Genomic DNA, 15,641 nt, shown 5'->3' on the forward strand with positions numbered 1-15,641 from the left:
GGCATTTGGCCACGAGACCTCAGCACATCTCTCCGCCTTTGGTCCTCCCTCCCAAGATGCTGTCAGAGCCACGCGCGCTGTGGGGTGTGATGGACACGCAGAGGGTTGCTGTTTTGTCCACAGCACGCAGAGCCTTTCCCAGCAGAGCAAGCCTCGTGCCGGCACAACCCTCCAGGAGCGGGCACCTTCTTCCTCCCCGCTTCACCGCCGGCTTGTTGTCTCAGTGCAACTGCCGTGACAAATGCCGCAGGTAGGGGCTTACACGGCAGACATTTATTTCTCACTGCCTGGGGGCTGGAAGTCCAAGATCAAGATGCCACCTTTTCTTTCTGCTGAGGCCTCTTCCTGGCTTGGAGATAGTCGCCTTCTCACCGGGACCTCACATGGCAGAGAGGGAGTCTGGTGTCACCTCTTCTTACAAGGGCGCGAATCCCAACACGGGGCCCCACCCTCATTTAACCCTCATGACCTCATTTAACCCTAACCTCCCAAAGGTGCCGTCTGCAAACACATCGCTTGGTGGGGGGGGTGTTAGAGCTTCAGCGCAGGAATTTGAGGGACACAATTCAGTCCATAGCACAGCACCAAGAAATTCAGTAACATTCCTAAATCCCTCAATCAATGGGTGTCAGGGAGGGGATGTAACCCAGGTTGGATGCCCCAGGACAGGCAGGGAGCTAATTCTCTGCTGTCTCTGGAGGTGACAGTAGAAGGGAAAACACCTGTGCATGTGTGACGCCCTGGGCCACGCCCAGCTTTGTGATGCGATGACCCCTCAGCATGGTGCTCACACAGTACGTCCAGCTTGTGCAGAGCAGCCGTGGTTGGGTGGGCGCATAGGGCATCTGGCAGGTGCAGGGGGGGCAGCGCATGGTCACACTGGCCCCCGCCCGCGTGCGGTGCCTGCTAACATTCTCGCGGTTTCAGGCACTCCTTCCGAGAGGACGTTCTCTTCTTTGCCTGTGTCTCTGATGGCAAAGCTGGGCCCCAGAGAGGGTGAGGGACTCCCCGAGGTCACAGCAAGCCTTCCACACACTGCTCCAGGTTCTCCCATTGCTGACTTCCCTAGGAGCCCGACGTGGCGAGTTTAACAACACAGAGGGAGGTGGAGAGGCCACTTTGATGTGCAGCCTTGAGCTCCTCATTTTCCGGAGACGTGGGTGCCTCTGTGGGGCTGAGGGCTGCACGGGCTCATGTGCCGCGTCCAGCGCCATCATGGAAAACGCGTGCTACTCTTATGGCCTGTCTCCGCTGCTGCCTCCCTTTGAAGTCCCTCCCCATGTGCCAGGCACAGGCCATTTTTGTGACCCCTGGTTTGCCCAGAGGTCAGTTAGGCCATGGGTGGAAGGAAAGGGCTCCGGAGACCCAGGAATCCTCTGAGGTCCGAGGGCCCATACCACCCACGGCACTGCAGGTGGTCAGGCTGAGGGGACGGTTCAACATTTGCCAGGACACCCAATTAGGGACCCACGGTTTTCCCCAGTGGTCAGCTGACAGCCGTGCATGTGGCGCCACAACGCCCCATGTCCCCAGGAGTGCAAGGCGGGTAACGGGCATAGAGCAGGTCAAGAGACCCAGGTTTCAGTCCCAGGTTTACTTTGCTGTGTGACCTAGGGTCAGCCACTTAACTTCTCTGGGCCCAGTTTCCCCATCTTGGAATCTTCAAGGGACCTTTGTTCCAAAGTGGCTGATGAAACAGGAAGCAAAGGGTGAGTTATTCCTCGAGCTGTGCGTAACCCCTGTGCCGTGCTGTTGGAGCCTTGTCACGATGAGTGCACAGGTGGCCGGGCTTTTGTGCTCTTCACGTTAGCAGTGGAAGTAAGAATAAAAAAGCTTCCTTCTTAAGATCCTGCTGCATGCCAGGCACCCGTCTTCACATCCCACGTTACAGATAATCCATTGTTTCCCCGCGTCTGACAAAGAGGGCAGGGCCAGGCCGGGTCAGGCAGCGGTGAGTGGTCACACGGGGTGTGGCTCCTGGCACTCGCCTCGTCCCCCTCTCCAGGGGTATGAAGAACATTCATTGAGAATCATCAGCCCTTCCCATCCATTTTCGGACCGAAGCCCAAGCCGCAGCTCAGAAGGATGAGGGGTCTTATCTGAGGCCACACAATGAGCTCATGATGGCCATTTAAGAAAAGAAAGTGATGACAAATGACAAAAAGGAAAGAGGGCCCTGCCTGCTGGTACATCCCTTCGGCAGCAGGGACTGAATGGTGGGGGGCAGGGGGATGGGAGCAATTTGAAAGCCGTGAAGCAAGGAGGACCTTGTTTGGAGGAGGCCGGCTCAGCCCCAGCCCCAGCCCCAGCTTGAGCCCTGGCTGTGCCCCTGCAGCCCATTCACGACCAGCCTCCAAACGGAATGTGCAGAGTGCCCCTGGGTTCCCCCAAATCCCCCAAATCCCTGTAAGCCACCTGAAGTCCCAAGCCTGCCTGCCTCCTCCCCAGGACACACGGTCCCCGGACACACCATCCGGCAGAAAGCGCAGCGGGCGCCTTCGGCAGGACCGACTCCACTGAGAGGCAGCTCCTGCCTGTGGCACTGGTTCAGTGGGGAGGTGCAGCCAAAATGGACTTCGCTGCCTGTTGTCTACTGAGAGCGTGGGGCTCGGAGACCGCAAGACCGAGAAAAGCGGAGTGTTACAAATGAGAAAGCAATTAGCGGGCCGAGGGTGACAGCAGCTCTAAGGGCAGGCTCAGCCCCGTGCTAATAGTCGGGTTGAATCATTTTCCACTCCCCGCTCATGTGTAATTGCACTGGTTTTTCAGGCGTCCTTCACCCGTACTTACTTAGACTAGTGACTGATACATCGCCATGGAAACCGGCACTAGGGAAAGACTGTCCCTGGTACAGTGGGGAGTGGAAGGATTCGGGCTCCAATCTGGAGCTCACAACTTGTGTCAAAAAAATGAATTTTCCTCCGATCTGGACGTGCAGTCGGTCTCCAAAAGTCAAATTGGGGAAACCTCCCCGTGGATTAAACACCCTGGAGTCGTCTTTCTTCTTCCTCTGATCTTTTTCTCCCCCCTTTTCTTCTGCAATTGCGACCCTGGAGGGCTGCAACTTTCTTCCTCTTGGATTAGCAGACAATAGTAGATGAAGCCGCCGCCGCGGGGACCCGCTCTCCACATGGACCCAGAGGAGGGGCCGGGCCAGCCTCAGTGACATGGTCACACCCAGGCTGGAGACCATGGCTGAGCAGTCCCGGTTCAAGAAGAAAGTTCATTTTGGAGGTACGCTGCCGCCTCCCGAGCCTGCTCTGGGCTGGCGATGCCGAGCCTTTGTTCTTCCAAGAGCGTGGGGACTGGGGCATCGCGGGGTGCTCGGGGAGACGGGCGGCCGCCGCGTGCTCGGCGTGTCTGAGAATCGGCTGGGGTTCTGGTGTTTGCACCTCACCATAGAAGGCTATTTGCATAGCAGCGTTCTCTGCTTCCCACGGAAAGGGAAAGTCAAGGTGGCCGTCACATCCTGCAGGACCTGGGCGTGGCGGTTCTGTTAGCACCCTGTCGCCTTTCTGTGTTCTGAAGAGTCCCTCTGAGCGGCTGCTGGGTTTTTAAGACCAACTCGAGCACCTATTGCTAGTAAGCACCGTTGTAAAACTCGAGGTGGGGGCGGGGGAGAGCGTTGTGAGTCACTGTGGCTTAAATGTGGGGCTTGTCCAGGACTGTGGTGTCTTCAGCCTTTCCAAACTGCGGAGTCCCCCCAGACTGGAGCAGGGCAGGGTGCCTTCTAACTGGTCCAGCCTGCTCTCTCTTCTTCAAAGAAAGCACGGTCAGTTTGGTTTTTAGGTTTGGTTGTGGTGGTGGCAGTGGTTGTTTTAATCAAAGGGACCATGCACTCCCCCGGCGTTAGAACAGTTCAGACAGAAAAACACCGTATGGATTTTCAGATCGTTTTCTTCCACTTCAGTATAGGTTGTTCCCCACTGGCTCACAGAAGCAGGGCAAGCCCTCGAGGGCTACCCGGCTGGGGTTCCAGGGGAGGAGCTTGGTGACCTGGTCACATAAGAGGCTGTCCTGAATGGAGCCCCTCCCAGGTGTCACTTTGAGGAGTGCAGTGAGAAGTCAAGCCCTCTGGTCCTCACCCAGCTGCCAACCCTGGTGTCTCGGGGACAAGTGACCTCCTTAGGGAGTGCCTGATCTCTTGCAGGTGCTGCCCAGGGCTGGGGGGGCTGCAGGGAGTGAGTGCCCGAGGGGCCAGCTGCCGCGTGAGGTCATTGCCAGGTGGGTCCTCGTGTGACCTGTTAGCCCGCACCCCACCCCGGTTCGCCTTGCCTCCCGGGTCCCATGCCGAGCGGACTCGCCAACCTTCCCACACGATCAGGGCGGTGTCCTTGAGCTCAACAAGTCTTTTCTCTCCGTGTCCTATTTCCTAAGCCTCAGCTGCCAGCACCCTTAAAAAGGATTTTACAAACTAAAAAGAATCCTGCCGCCCCCAGTCCATTCCTGGGTTTAAATCCATCTCCGCTGCGCCCACTTGCATGCCCTTGGGCATTGCACTTCACCAGGGGGGTCACTTCTGGGGGGGGGGGGATAATAACCCTTGCCTGTCAGGCCCAGGCTCCGTGCAGATGGACAGAGATGCTCGAGGCAGCCGCTCTGGCAACGGGCTCTGGTTCTCAGGGGTTCTGTGCGAGACGCTCTGTCAGGGAAGACAGGCCACCATGAAGTAGGACCTCGGACAAGGCGTCCTTTGGGGTTAGGCCGTGGGTGCTGGTGGAGCCAGTGTTGGGTGGACGCAGCCTGCTGGGGAAGTAAACTGAGGGTCTGCCCAGGTATCCTGGCACAGCAGAGAACAGGGCCCAGCTGGCGGAGTTGGTGCCAGAAAAGTCTTTTCAAGATCATTCCGTGTTTTCAAACGCCCCGTCCCTCCCCCGTCATGGTCAGTCCAGCCCTGAGCTGCCGGGGCCAGACGTGAGCCGGCCTCCCAAGCCACCCAGTGTCCCCTGGATGGAGAAGGGAGAGAGGACTGTTCTGGGAGGAACAGTCCTCTCGCATGGCTGCGTCCTACCAAGCTCAGCCTCAGCCTGCCGTCCAGGCACAGATTCCTCCATGTGCCGTAATTTCCACTTCAACTGCCAGTCTGGCTCACTGTATTGGTAGAAACGCTTCCACTGAGCTGCCTGGGCTGATTTTTAAAAAAAAAACAAAAACATTCAAATTACTGTAGAGTAGAAACCGACTCATTGACAGCCAGCAGCTTTGTTCATTTGTGCAACCAGTTTGGGAGGGTGGGGTCCGGAAACAGCGCCAGCATCGGCGCGTAATTAGCTTCCTTGCACTGGTGTCTCAGGCTCGCTTGGCCCAAGAGCAGCAAGATAGGGACAGAGGGGACAAAACAGGGCTGTGGACTCCCCGCCATGAGTGTGGGGTGCCCGGGGTGGCAGGAGAGCAGGAACAGAGAGCCGATTATAGGGAGGTGGGTCCCCGCCACGATGTGACCTTGGACATGTTTCTGCTCATCTCAGATGGAGCTCCTTAGCCCGAAAGCCTGTGATCCCAGGCTTTTCCTGCCTCCCCTAGTAGTTCCCACGTGTAGCACCTTAAAAGTATTATCTGCAGGGAACTGCTCCTCTCTAAGATCTGTCCTTTGAAAACTGCACGGGGAGCATGCAGTGGAGTGCGTGGCATGACCTTGAGTCACGGAGCCCAGGGTTGAATCCCAGCTCTGCCCCTCGCGAGCTGCGCGACCTTGGAAATCATCCAGTTGCACCTGGGTTTCTCCTGGGTAGAAGGGACTCGCCTCGAGCTGCTGTGTGGTTACAGCAGAGGTGTTAAGGGGACAAGCAAAAAACCACTTCCTTCACTCACAAAGGTGACTTGGGAGCGTCACTCGACCTCTCCGCCTCTGTTTCCTCTGGTTACGCGGTCATTATAATAGCAGCGCCCATCTCATGGGCTGTTAGGGGCTAAAGCAGGTGAGACATGGCTTTGGAGGGGAGCCGTTGCCTAAACACGCAGGGCTCCTCTTGCCCAGTGGGAAGGCGGGGCCCGACCCCAGTCTCCTCCTGCCCGTAGTCCTCAGCACTCCCGAGGTGGCAGTGTGGCTTCTGAGCCAGTTCCACATTCCAGATAGGAAAAGAGGGACATGCTCTGGGCGGCCTGTTTGGGAAGGGGAGCGCCTCCCAGCAGCCGCCTGCTCGTCTCACGGGCCAAGACCAGGTCACGCCTGCTGGAGGCTGGGAAAATGGTTTCTCTCTGTGGGAGAGAAAGGCGGCAGCTGCTGAGTGGGCCAACAGTGTGTGTCAGAAGGCAGAAAGCGCTCGGCCCAGGGCCGGCGTGCGAGGCAGCACCGGGCAGTGCTTAGGACCACCAGCTCCAGAGCCGACCACCGGGGCTGGAATCGCAGCCGCTGCCCAGCCTCACGGCTCCAGCTTCCTCACCTGTTCCATGGAGGCCATACGACCTGTCACGTAGCATCGCCGGGAGCACTAACAGGACTTCGTGGGTTTTGCACTTAGATGACCAGTGAGACCAATAACTTACCTGGGGTGCTGAGGACGGTGACGTATGTCCAGGGATCACGACACAGTGGTGGCTAAGTGCCAGCACCCGGGGTCGCCTCTCCCCTCCCGCCCTGCTTCCGAGGGGGCCTTTGTCTCCCTTTGGGTCCCCCTGCTTTCTAACCGTGCGCTGAGCACCCCGGCTGAGCCACAGCCAGCAGCCCGCAGCGCTCGCACCGGGCGTCTCTTGGCTGCCTGATGTGAGCTCCCCGTCCTGGGGCTGGTGCTGCTGGGCCTCGGCTGGTCAGCGCCCCAACCGCGCGGTCACGGGGGCTCCATGAGGTGGGGACACAACTGCGCCTGGCCAGAGACCACTTCGTAAAGTCATGGTTACAAAGGCTGCTTCCCATTACCTAGGTAGCGTAACCACTGTTGTGCTTTAAGGTATTTTCTGTCATCTTACAATACCACCGGCAATTCACGGGGATGGCCGAGAAGAAAGCAAGCACGCTCGCGGGGAGAGTCCGGCTCTCTGAAGGGACTTCTGTTTATGAGGGAAGGAAAACAGCTGGCGTCCGCATCTTCCACTGCCGTTGGTTTTTGGAGTCTGTAGATTCGGTGCCGGGGTGTTTGTGCCATGCAGGGTTGGCGGTGGCTGGCACTCCCTGTGCCCACACATATCTATGCCAACTTTAAAGGAATCCAGAGCACGTGGAGAACCTACTGCGATCCCTTACCCCTCGGCCTTAGCCAGATGTGTGGCGCAGGGCTGGTTTTTCTGGCACCGGGCAAGGAGGGAGAAGAGAGCAAATGACTCACACCCCACACGTGTACACGCACTGGGAGAGGGAGCTGGGAATAAATAGACACCAGCGATTCAGGTGCTCGTGGGTTCCACGGTCTGCCCTCTAGGCAGCTTCAGCTCCTGGAAACCAAAAGCTTCAGGGACCAGAGTGCAGCCCCGGGGCACGTGGCCCTGCAGACCTTCCGGGGAAGGACTGTCGTTTGTGCCGGGCCAGTTCTGTTAGGGGAAGGGGGGTCGTCATGCACGGGCTGCCAGACGCGGAGCAAAGCCTTGTGTCCGAGGTAAGGGCGTTTGCCCGAGGCACAGAGAACATGGAGTGTCGGAGGAGTGTGTGCCCACCTTCGGGATCCCCACGATTCTGGCTGAGTCAGAACTGGAAGTGAGCTTTATCTCGTCCCTGCAAATGGGGACCTGCGTTTCCTAGAAAACCACTTCTCTTACTCGTGTCTCCTCTGATTTAAGGACAAGATTCTGAGTTCCGTTAACTAACATGGATTTAAATAAGTATCCAAGCAAGTTTTGCCCAACTGTGTGCTATCCTACAGGAAGGGTCTCTTTGTGGGTGTGGTGGCAGAATAATGGCCCCCAAAGATGTCCACACCCTAATCTCGAACCTGTGAATGTGTTTGGGTAGGTGGCAAAGGGCCAGTAAGGTCACAGGTGACATCAAAGGTGCTAACTAGCTCACTTAGATTCCCCTGAATAACCTGGGAGGGTCCAGTGCAATCCCAGGGTCCTTAAGTGGAACAGGGAGGCTCAGAGCTCTGAATCAGAGAGATGGGGTTTGAGGACTGACCAGCAAAGTGGCTGGCTTCCGAGGAAGGGACCGTGAGCCGAGCAATGGCTGGAAATGGCCCAGGAACGGATTCTCCCCGGCAGCCCCCAGCAGGCACCAGCCTGCCCACGCAGTGACCACAGCCCAGGGAGACCCACGTGAGGTTTCTAACAGGCAGACCTGCAAGGAACTAAATTTCTGTTGCTTTAGGCCGCTACGATGGCGGTGATTTCATTGCAACAGCTGCGGGAAACTCAGACACCCCGTCCTGCGGTCGGTGTGGTGTGAAGCCGTGTGTGTGCATTAAGAACAGGGTCCTCGTCTGCTCCCGCCGCCCCTGCGAGGCCAACACGGGCGTCCAGAGGTGCTGGACACCTGGCCTGCAGCAGGCGTGGCGACTGACGGGGACCCGCTACCGTGGTGCCTGTGCGATAGCGTCTCTTCCCGGCAGAGCTCTGGGCCCCATGTTGAGTTTCTCCGAGGGGAGGGCCTGACCTTCACCGCCGGGCAGCGGTCGGCCCAGCTGGCAGTGGAGAGCCATGGCCGTGTGGTGCAGCGGGTCCTGGGATGGACTCCCCACCCCCGGCCCCCACCGAGCCCTGCTCTGGCACCGCGAGCCCTTCACGCTCTAGCTTGCCCCTCGTTCTGCCAGCCACCTCTGCCAGCCCCACACACCAGTGTCCAGCGGCCAGCTTCTCACTCAATTCCTGTCCACACATTCCTTTGCTTTGCGAAGAACCCATCCGCATCTTTGGTTTTAAGAAAGAAAAGTTATTTCCATCTTCATCCCCACCGATAATGTCTCCCCTTCCTGTGGTTCCGATCCCGCATTTGGCTCCCCAGCCTGGGAGGTCACCTGAACCGTGTCTGATTTGAAATCCGCTGGAAATCACGGCAGCTTCTGTGGGAGGCAGGCGTGTGCATGCAAAGTGCTGGGGCTTTTGGAGTTGGGTGGCTCAGCCACGTCACACAGCCAGGTGGCCCTAAGCCCTGTGACATGGCAGAAGGACACCGCCACACAGGGCTGCTTGCTCACCTCTAACTCTGGGACCAGGCACAGAGGAGGCGAGGCACTCAATAACTATAACTGCCATGATGAGGGGTGTGGGGGCAACCCCACTCACACCACCCACTGCTCAGGTGGCTACTGCTGCGATTTTGGCCTCTGACCTTAGGAGCCAGGAATGAGGGTCAAGAGAGGCTGTGGGGACAGAGTCCCAGAAAGCAGTTTCCAGGCTCTCGGCCTCACGTGGAAAGGTGCTGGCTCGGGTAGTAGATGGCCGTCAGCTGTGACTAGTTGGCCATCAGCTGTAACCAGTGAGCCATTGGCCACTGATATAACTGCCGTGGCTGAGCTAGCGAGCACGGATTGCAGTTAGCAAGGGATTGGTGCGTTAGCAGAGAAGCGGACAGCAGATTGCGAATCGTGAGGCTCCTGCTTCCTGTGTCTCCAACCCAGCCGCCAGCGAGAATATAGTGGTCTGACTCCCCTATTCATGGCTCCGCGGGTGTTCCTGTTTGGCCTCACCATGTCCTGCGTTTTGGTGCGGGGAGCGGGACCAGAGGCCCCGCCTGACAGAGGGCATGGAGGGCACGGAGGGGAGCGGAGGGGTGTTCAGAGACTTCACTCCCCCCCCTCTCTCTTTCTGCCTCTGTCTTTCTTTGTCTTCCTTTCTATCTCTGTGTGAGTGTGTGTCTCTCTTTCCTGTTGGCGGGATTAAGCTAACTCTTCAGAGAAACAAACAGAACTCCGAAGAAACCTGTAAGCCCAGCTGTGTCCGTTTTCTGTGCTACGTAACGAGGGACCACAAGCTCCGCAGGCCTGACACCAGCCGTCAGGAGCTCAGGTGGTGTGGCCCAGCAGCGCAGGCGGGCTCCCCTGGCTCCATGCTCAGAGACTCGTGGGGCCCATGTTGGGACATCAGTGGTGCGACTGCAGCTGGAGCCCCTGGGGGAGAAGCCACCCCCAGCATGCAGAGTTGTTGGAGGGGCTGCGGGCCTGGGCCCCGTTTCCTGGGGGGCTGTTGGTGGGGGCCACTCTCAGCGCCAGCCGCTCACCCACATTCCTGCTTTTCTGTCCCTTCCGTCCTTAAACCTCTGGTCCTTCTTGGGCTTCGAACCACTCATGCTTCCCCTTCAGAGAAAAGATTTCCTGTTAGAGGGTTCGTGGGATTCAATTCTCCCCACCTGGATCCTTACCTTTGGCCATAGCCTGACGTTCTCCTGGAAGTCACGCCAGGCGTGAAGGTCACGGACTCATCTCAGTAATGCCTGCCACGCAGGCCTCGCATGCCACTGGCAACGTCTGCTTCCCCCAGCTCTCGCTCCAGCCCTTCTTGGGTTTTAAACCCCTCCCCTGTTCCCTGCCACAGCCGAGAGGGGGCGGGGGATGCAGTGCTCGGAAAATACTCTTCCTTGTTGAAAAGTCGCGTGGGGCTGTGGCTCACCCTTGCCTTCAGAGCATGTTCTAGAATGTCGGTTGTGCTTCGGGTCCTAAAACACTGAAGAAGGAGCCAGGCCCACCTAGGTGGTGCGAGGAGAGCTGGCACCGGCCCTGCTTTCCTGCAGCCGCCGAGCAGACGGCCAGGCCCAAACGGAAGTCAGGCTCCATCTCAGTGGGTATTTTCAGTGCAAAGGTGATGTGGTGGCTTTGCAGCCCCAGGAGCTGCAGGGAAGCCCCCAGCTTGAGAAGGGGCATCTGTGCTGATTTCCCTGCAATGCCTCCAAATCACAAAGCAGCAGGCGAACCCGGATTCATCTTCTGCAGATTCCCTGTGGAGACAGTTGTCACCAGTCCCCATTGCTCCTTGAAAATGCAGACGCGGTCTCTGGCAGGGTCCCGGGGAACCCACCTGCCCGTTGGCGTCAGCGGACTCAGTTGGGGTCGCCATCTCGCCTCTCTCTGCCTCTGCCACATGGACTTGCCTCCCAGGGTCCCCCGCCTCTGCCCCGAGCACTGGCTTCTCCCCCGCTCTCTGGACGCCTGTGGACATCTCCCCCAGCAGGTCCCGCCAGCCGCACACTCGTTAGGCTCAGCACCGAACGCGTGGTGAAGCCTTTCTAACCGCTCCTGCCTCAGTGTCTGTCTGAGCCGTGTGACAGTGACAGTGTTGTCCTCACGGGGCTGCTCAGCGTTAGGACGTGGGACCCCGGGAGGGCTGTGGCCCTCCCGGGCCAGGCTCTCATGGATCACTGCCCCACCCTGCTGGGCCGTGACCTTGGGAGGGCCCCATGACCTGTGACCTCAGCCCCAGGAGGCGTCCCAGCAGGACTCACAGCAGTGGTCTCACCAGTGGGAGGAAACAGACTGCCTAGGACCCTGGGGCCATTTTCACAAGTGTTCCGCTGTTTATGGACCTGATGTAGCTTCCCGTTCTCGGCTTCGGGGCACGTGACTTGGTTTTACCGCTCTCCCATAGTTTCTGTGCTCGCTGCCAAGAGCCAGTGTGGATTTGGGGTGCAACCCTAGGGGGGAAGAGCACAAAGCTGAGGGTATTATTAAACACAGTCCTTCCCTCAAGGTGGGGAAATGAGGCGGCCCGACCCCACGTGGTCCATCGTCCTGGTCGTGAGTCTCCCACCCTGTGCCCTCGTCTGGTCATTTTAACTGCTCTTTGACCCAAGGTGAACGAGGCATGGTGTGTGTGGCTAGGACCATGGTTCTCAGGGATGGGTGTCCTCCCACCTGGGGGTGTTTGGAACTGTGTGACGTTCGTTGATTGTCACAATAAACACCAGTGTTTAGGGATTGGAGGCCGTGCAGTGTCCCGGAGCCAGGATGGCTCAGCCGTCTCTCCAGGGCCGCACATGGGTCATTGCTGTCCCAGGCCTCTTGCCTCAGTCTCCCTCCCTCCGTCTTTGCCCCCCACAGAGTTTTCTGCGGTGACAGCCTCAGAAAACTGAGCGCTGAGTGGAAATGTCCCCAGTTCAGACGGGGAGCAGGGCCTGTCCATTCTGTCGCACATTCCCAGGAGAATGATGGGCTTGGCCGTGAGGGCCCGTGTACAGAGATGACTTGGGGGTGGGAGTGGGGGGTTTCCTCTGTCCCGGCGGAAAGAAGAATGCTTTCAAGTATGGGGTTTAGATAGGAAGAACCACGACGGGTTCTTGGAGATGAGCCTCCCTGAGCCGGGGGCTGGGAAGGGGATTTGCTTAGAAGTGTGACTGACTACATTTCGTCCTCACCTCAGTGCTGTAAGGGTCATTCTGCTGCTGGTCCAATTCCACACGTCACAGGGTGGGAAAACTAAGGCTTCGCAAGGTTCTTTTCTGCCCAGGGCCATGCAGCTAGCAAGGGACCCCCTCCCGTTTGACTTGTCTAGATGCTGCTGTGTCCTTCTGTCCCTGCCTGTCCCGTCCACAGGCATCTTGTGAGCAAGGGGACCGTACCCCATGGACCCTGGCTCAGAATACGGGGGCCATCTTGTGTCCTCATCTCCCCACCCATCCTTGGGAATTATTTCTGGGCCTTTCAGAGTCCTAATAAGTTTCTTTGAGTAAACTCCACTCGTCTTCTGGAAACAGCCCCACTCGAGGATCCGAGTCCATTGGAATGTCCCCGCATGCTCCGTCCTGGCTCCCTCGCTGAGCCACACGGGGTCCTCTTCCCAGCGGCCCCACGTAAAGGGCTATTTTAAATGCTGACAGTCTGAAGCTTGTCACTGTAATCCGTCACTCCCTCTCATGAGTCGCAAGAGATAATATGGAGTGGAATTTCTAGCTTTTTTTTTTCAGTGTAGATATTTCTGGGAGGTTCTGGGCCATCCTCAGAGAAAAGCTTTCAGGGCACATCCGCTTAAACACGGCCGCTGAGGGGCAGCCAGACGCATGGCCCTGTCCTGGGAAGCGGGGTCAGCCCAGGAGCAGGGGGTGCGTCATGTAGAGAAGGAGAGAGCGCCGTGTCCTGTCATCCAGCTGTCGGTTGTGGAGTGGAGAAGGTGAGGGCCCAGAGAGTCTGGGTCACACCAGGGTCCGGACTGTAACTCAAGTTTCTCAGTTTGTAGGACGGGCCACTTCCGCTCCTTCAGTGCCCCCAGGAGTGACCGAGTCCAGCATTCTTTGCTATATGCTCAACTTGTCACAGCCAGACCCAAGGAGATGAAACGGCCAACGTTGAAAAGGAATAAAGGACCTAAGGGCTGTGGTTTTGTCCCTCCATTCAGTTACTCCGTGATTATTGAGCACCTACTATGCTCCAGGTTGTGTTGTGGGAGCTGGGGAGCTAGCCATGCAGCGAAACTTGAGCTGGAGAAAGAATGTTCCAGCAAAAGTCTAGTGAGTGCCAAAGCCCCGAGGTGCAAATGAGCGTGTTCAAGGAACCCAGAGGAGGCTAATAGGGCGGGAGTGGAGAGACTGAGGAGGGGAGAGCGGTGGGAGCTGAGGGTGAAAGAGCCGGCCGGGCCACGTCATGTCAGGCCGGTATACCGGAGGGCACGTGCATGTAACTGATTCCACTGGGGAACTTTTGGGAAATGTGAAGCAGCAAAGTGGCTTCACATGATTTGCATTTTTGGAAGCTCATTCCGGTTGCACTGTGAACAGTAGGTTGCCGAGGCAGCACAGTAACCACATTCCTGGTCTGGCAAGTGGTGCCTCCTCTTGCCCTGCTCTGGTGATGGACAAGGGCAGGGCAGACCCGGAGACGCAGAGAGGGGGCCATTGCTGCCGCAGGCCTGGGGCTGAGTGCACCTCGCCTGGACGCACCATCACGCACAGGCCTGCTGGGCTGGGTGCAGTATAACTGGCCCCTCCCCAGTTATAGAGGTGAGAGGGGCAGGGGCTGCAGGCAGACACCCAGGACCTGGGAAGTTGCCAGAACAGCAGGGCTTCCAGCTGAAGAGCCCAGTGTCCCTTCTGTCGTTGGCCCGCAGGGACACTGGCCTGGCCTCTGGCCTCCTCCTGACCTCCCCTCTGCCCAATCCACGTGGTGTGTTTGTAACCCACGACTGCATCAGTGAGCTCCAGTGAGCCTGGGGAAGAGCTCAGCCCCAGCAGCCAGCGGGGGGTCCCCGCACAATGGCAGCAGGTCCCATGGAGCCAGAGGCGAAGGCTGGGTGTGATGTGAGGCACACACCATATCGATGGGGGAAGGGTCCCGAGAGCCATCTCTCCCACCCCTTCTGTTCCCAGGTCAGAAACAGGCCAGGTGTGGCAAGGAGGCCACCTGGGTTTAGGCAGGTTTCTCAGAAGATGCCTCCTCCCAGACACGCAAGAGCTGCTCTGTGCAGTGGCTCGGCCACTTCCCAGCTGGGTGAATTTGGGTAACTCATTCAACGTCTCTGAGCCTCTCCTGTAAACCAGGGACAGTAACAGTATTGAGCTCGTGTAGGTTAAACACAGAGTATGTGTGGCCCTGGCGAATGTCCTGAAACACTGTAGCTGTTGGTTGCTGTTGGTCCAGGCTGTGGAGGCCCAAAGTCTGGGGTCAGAGGCCCACAGTGCCACTTGTGGGTTCTGTGACCTTTGGTGATGATGATAGTGATGATGGTGGTGATGGTGGTGATGATTGTGGTGATGGTGGTGGTAGTGATGGCGGTGATGGTGGTGGTGGTGATGGTGGTGATGGTGATGATGGTGGTGATGGTGGTGGTGATGGTGGTGATGGTGGTGGTGGTGATGGTGGTGGTGGTGGTGATGGTGGTGGTGGTGGTGATGGTGGTGGTGATGATGGCGGTGATGGTGATGGTGATGATGGTGGTGATGGTGGTGGTGATGGTGGTGATGGTGGTGGTGATGATGGTGATGGTGGTGATGATGGTGTTGGTGGTGATGGTGGTAATGCTGATGGTAATGATAGTGATGATGGTGTCTCTCAGGATGTCTTCCCTGTCCCTTGGGGCCATATCCCAGAGGAGAAGGACAAGGAAGGGCTATGCAGTGGGGGTTTTTCACAGCGTGGTCAGAGATAACATCCCTTCTAAAACATCCCCTTTCTCTTGTAAAATAACTGTGTAGCAGAGGGAAATTTATTGTTTTAATGTGCTTACTGAGCCAAATTAAAAACTTGGTAAGTCTTGTATTGGTCTGCCCCCTTCCCTCCTTTGAAATTGTGTTGTTGATGAAATCTCAAAATCTGGGAACCACCGACTAACTGACCTAGCCTGGACGCAGTTCCCTTTCAGAAACATTTTTGGTCTGGTAAACATAACGTGTGTACACACACACACACACACACACACACACGCGCGCGTTCACTGAATACTCTCTCTACTCCAGGAACCTGGAACTCTGACCTCAGCCTGGGACCTGCGCCAATCGGCTCTCAGCACCCAGCAGTTCCCAAGACAACAAGCACAGAGCTGCCACATGGGGCTTAAGCAACAGAAGCAATTAAGAGTAGTAATAACATTGAACAGCCAGTCCCCAGGGTCCTTCAGTGGCTTCATGAGCTACTTTGCTTAATCCCATGAAGAGGTTCAAATCCCACTTACCCTCCAGGGCCTGGCACACACATGGCCCGGCACACATGTGATCTCAGGGCTGGCCTGGCCTGGCCCATGGGCTCCCTCCACACAATTATCTGACTGCTGGGGCCCTCAGCCCAGCCCACGGAAGGTCAGCGTCCTTGGGCTTCATCCTGACCCCACCCCCAGGGTTCTGAGCCCCAGAGAACAGAGCT

At 57.6% G+C, this 15,641-nt stretch overlaps 1 protein-coding gene across 5 annotated transcripts in view; it reads left to right on the forward strand.

Moving 5' to 3' along the window:
* Window positions 1-15,641, forward strand: part of SHANK2 (SH3 and multiple ankyrin repeat domains 2) — a 253,496-nt gene that overhangs the window by 64,383 nt on the left and 173,472 nt on the right. Inside the window, exon 1 of one of the 5 annotated variants that reach the window (XM_081064098.1) lies at window positions 2,877-3,234. The exons of the other annotated variants lie outside the window; for them this stretch is intronic. Within the exon in view, the coding sequence (XP_080920224.1) occupies window positions 3,168-3,234 (67 nt within the window). The 5' untranslated portion in view covers window positions 2,877-3,167. Of the gene's footprint in view, window positions 1-2,876; window positions 3,235-15,641 lie in introns of those variants that run through there. 5 annotated transcript variants of the gene reach the window in all.

Source organism: Rhinolophus hipposideros (assembly GCF_964194185.1).
Source record: "Rhinolophus hipposideros genome assembly, chromosome: 10".
Classification (NCBI taxonomy): Eukaryota; Metazoa; Chordata; class Mammalia; order Chiroptera; family Rhinolophidae; genus Rhinolophus; species Rhinolophus hipposideros.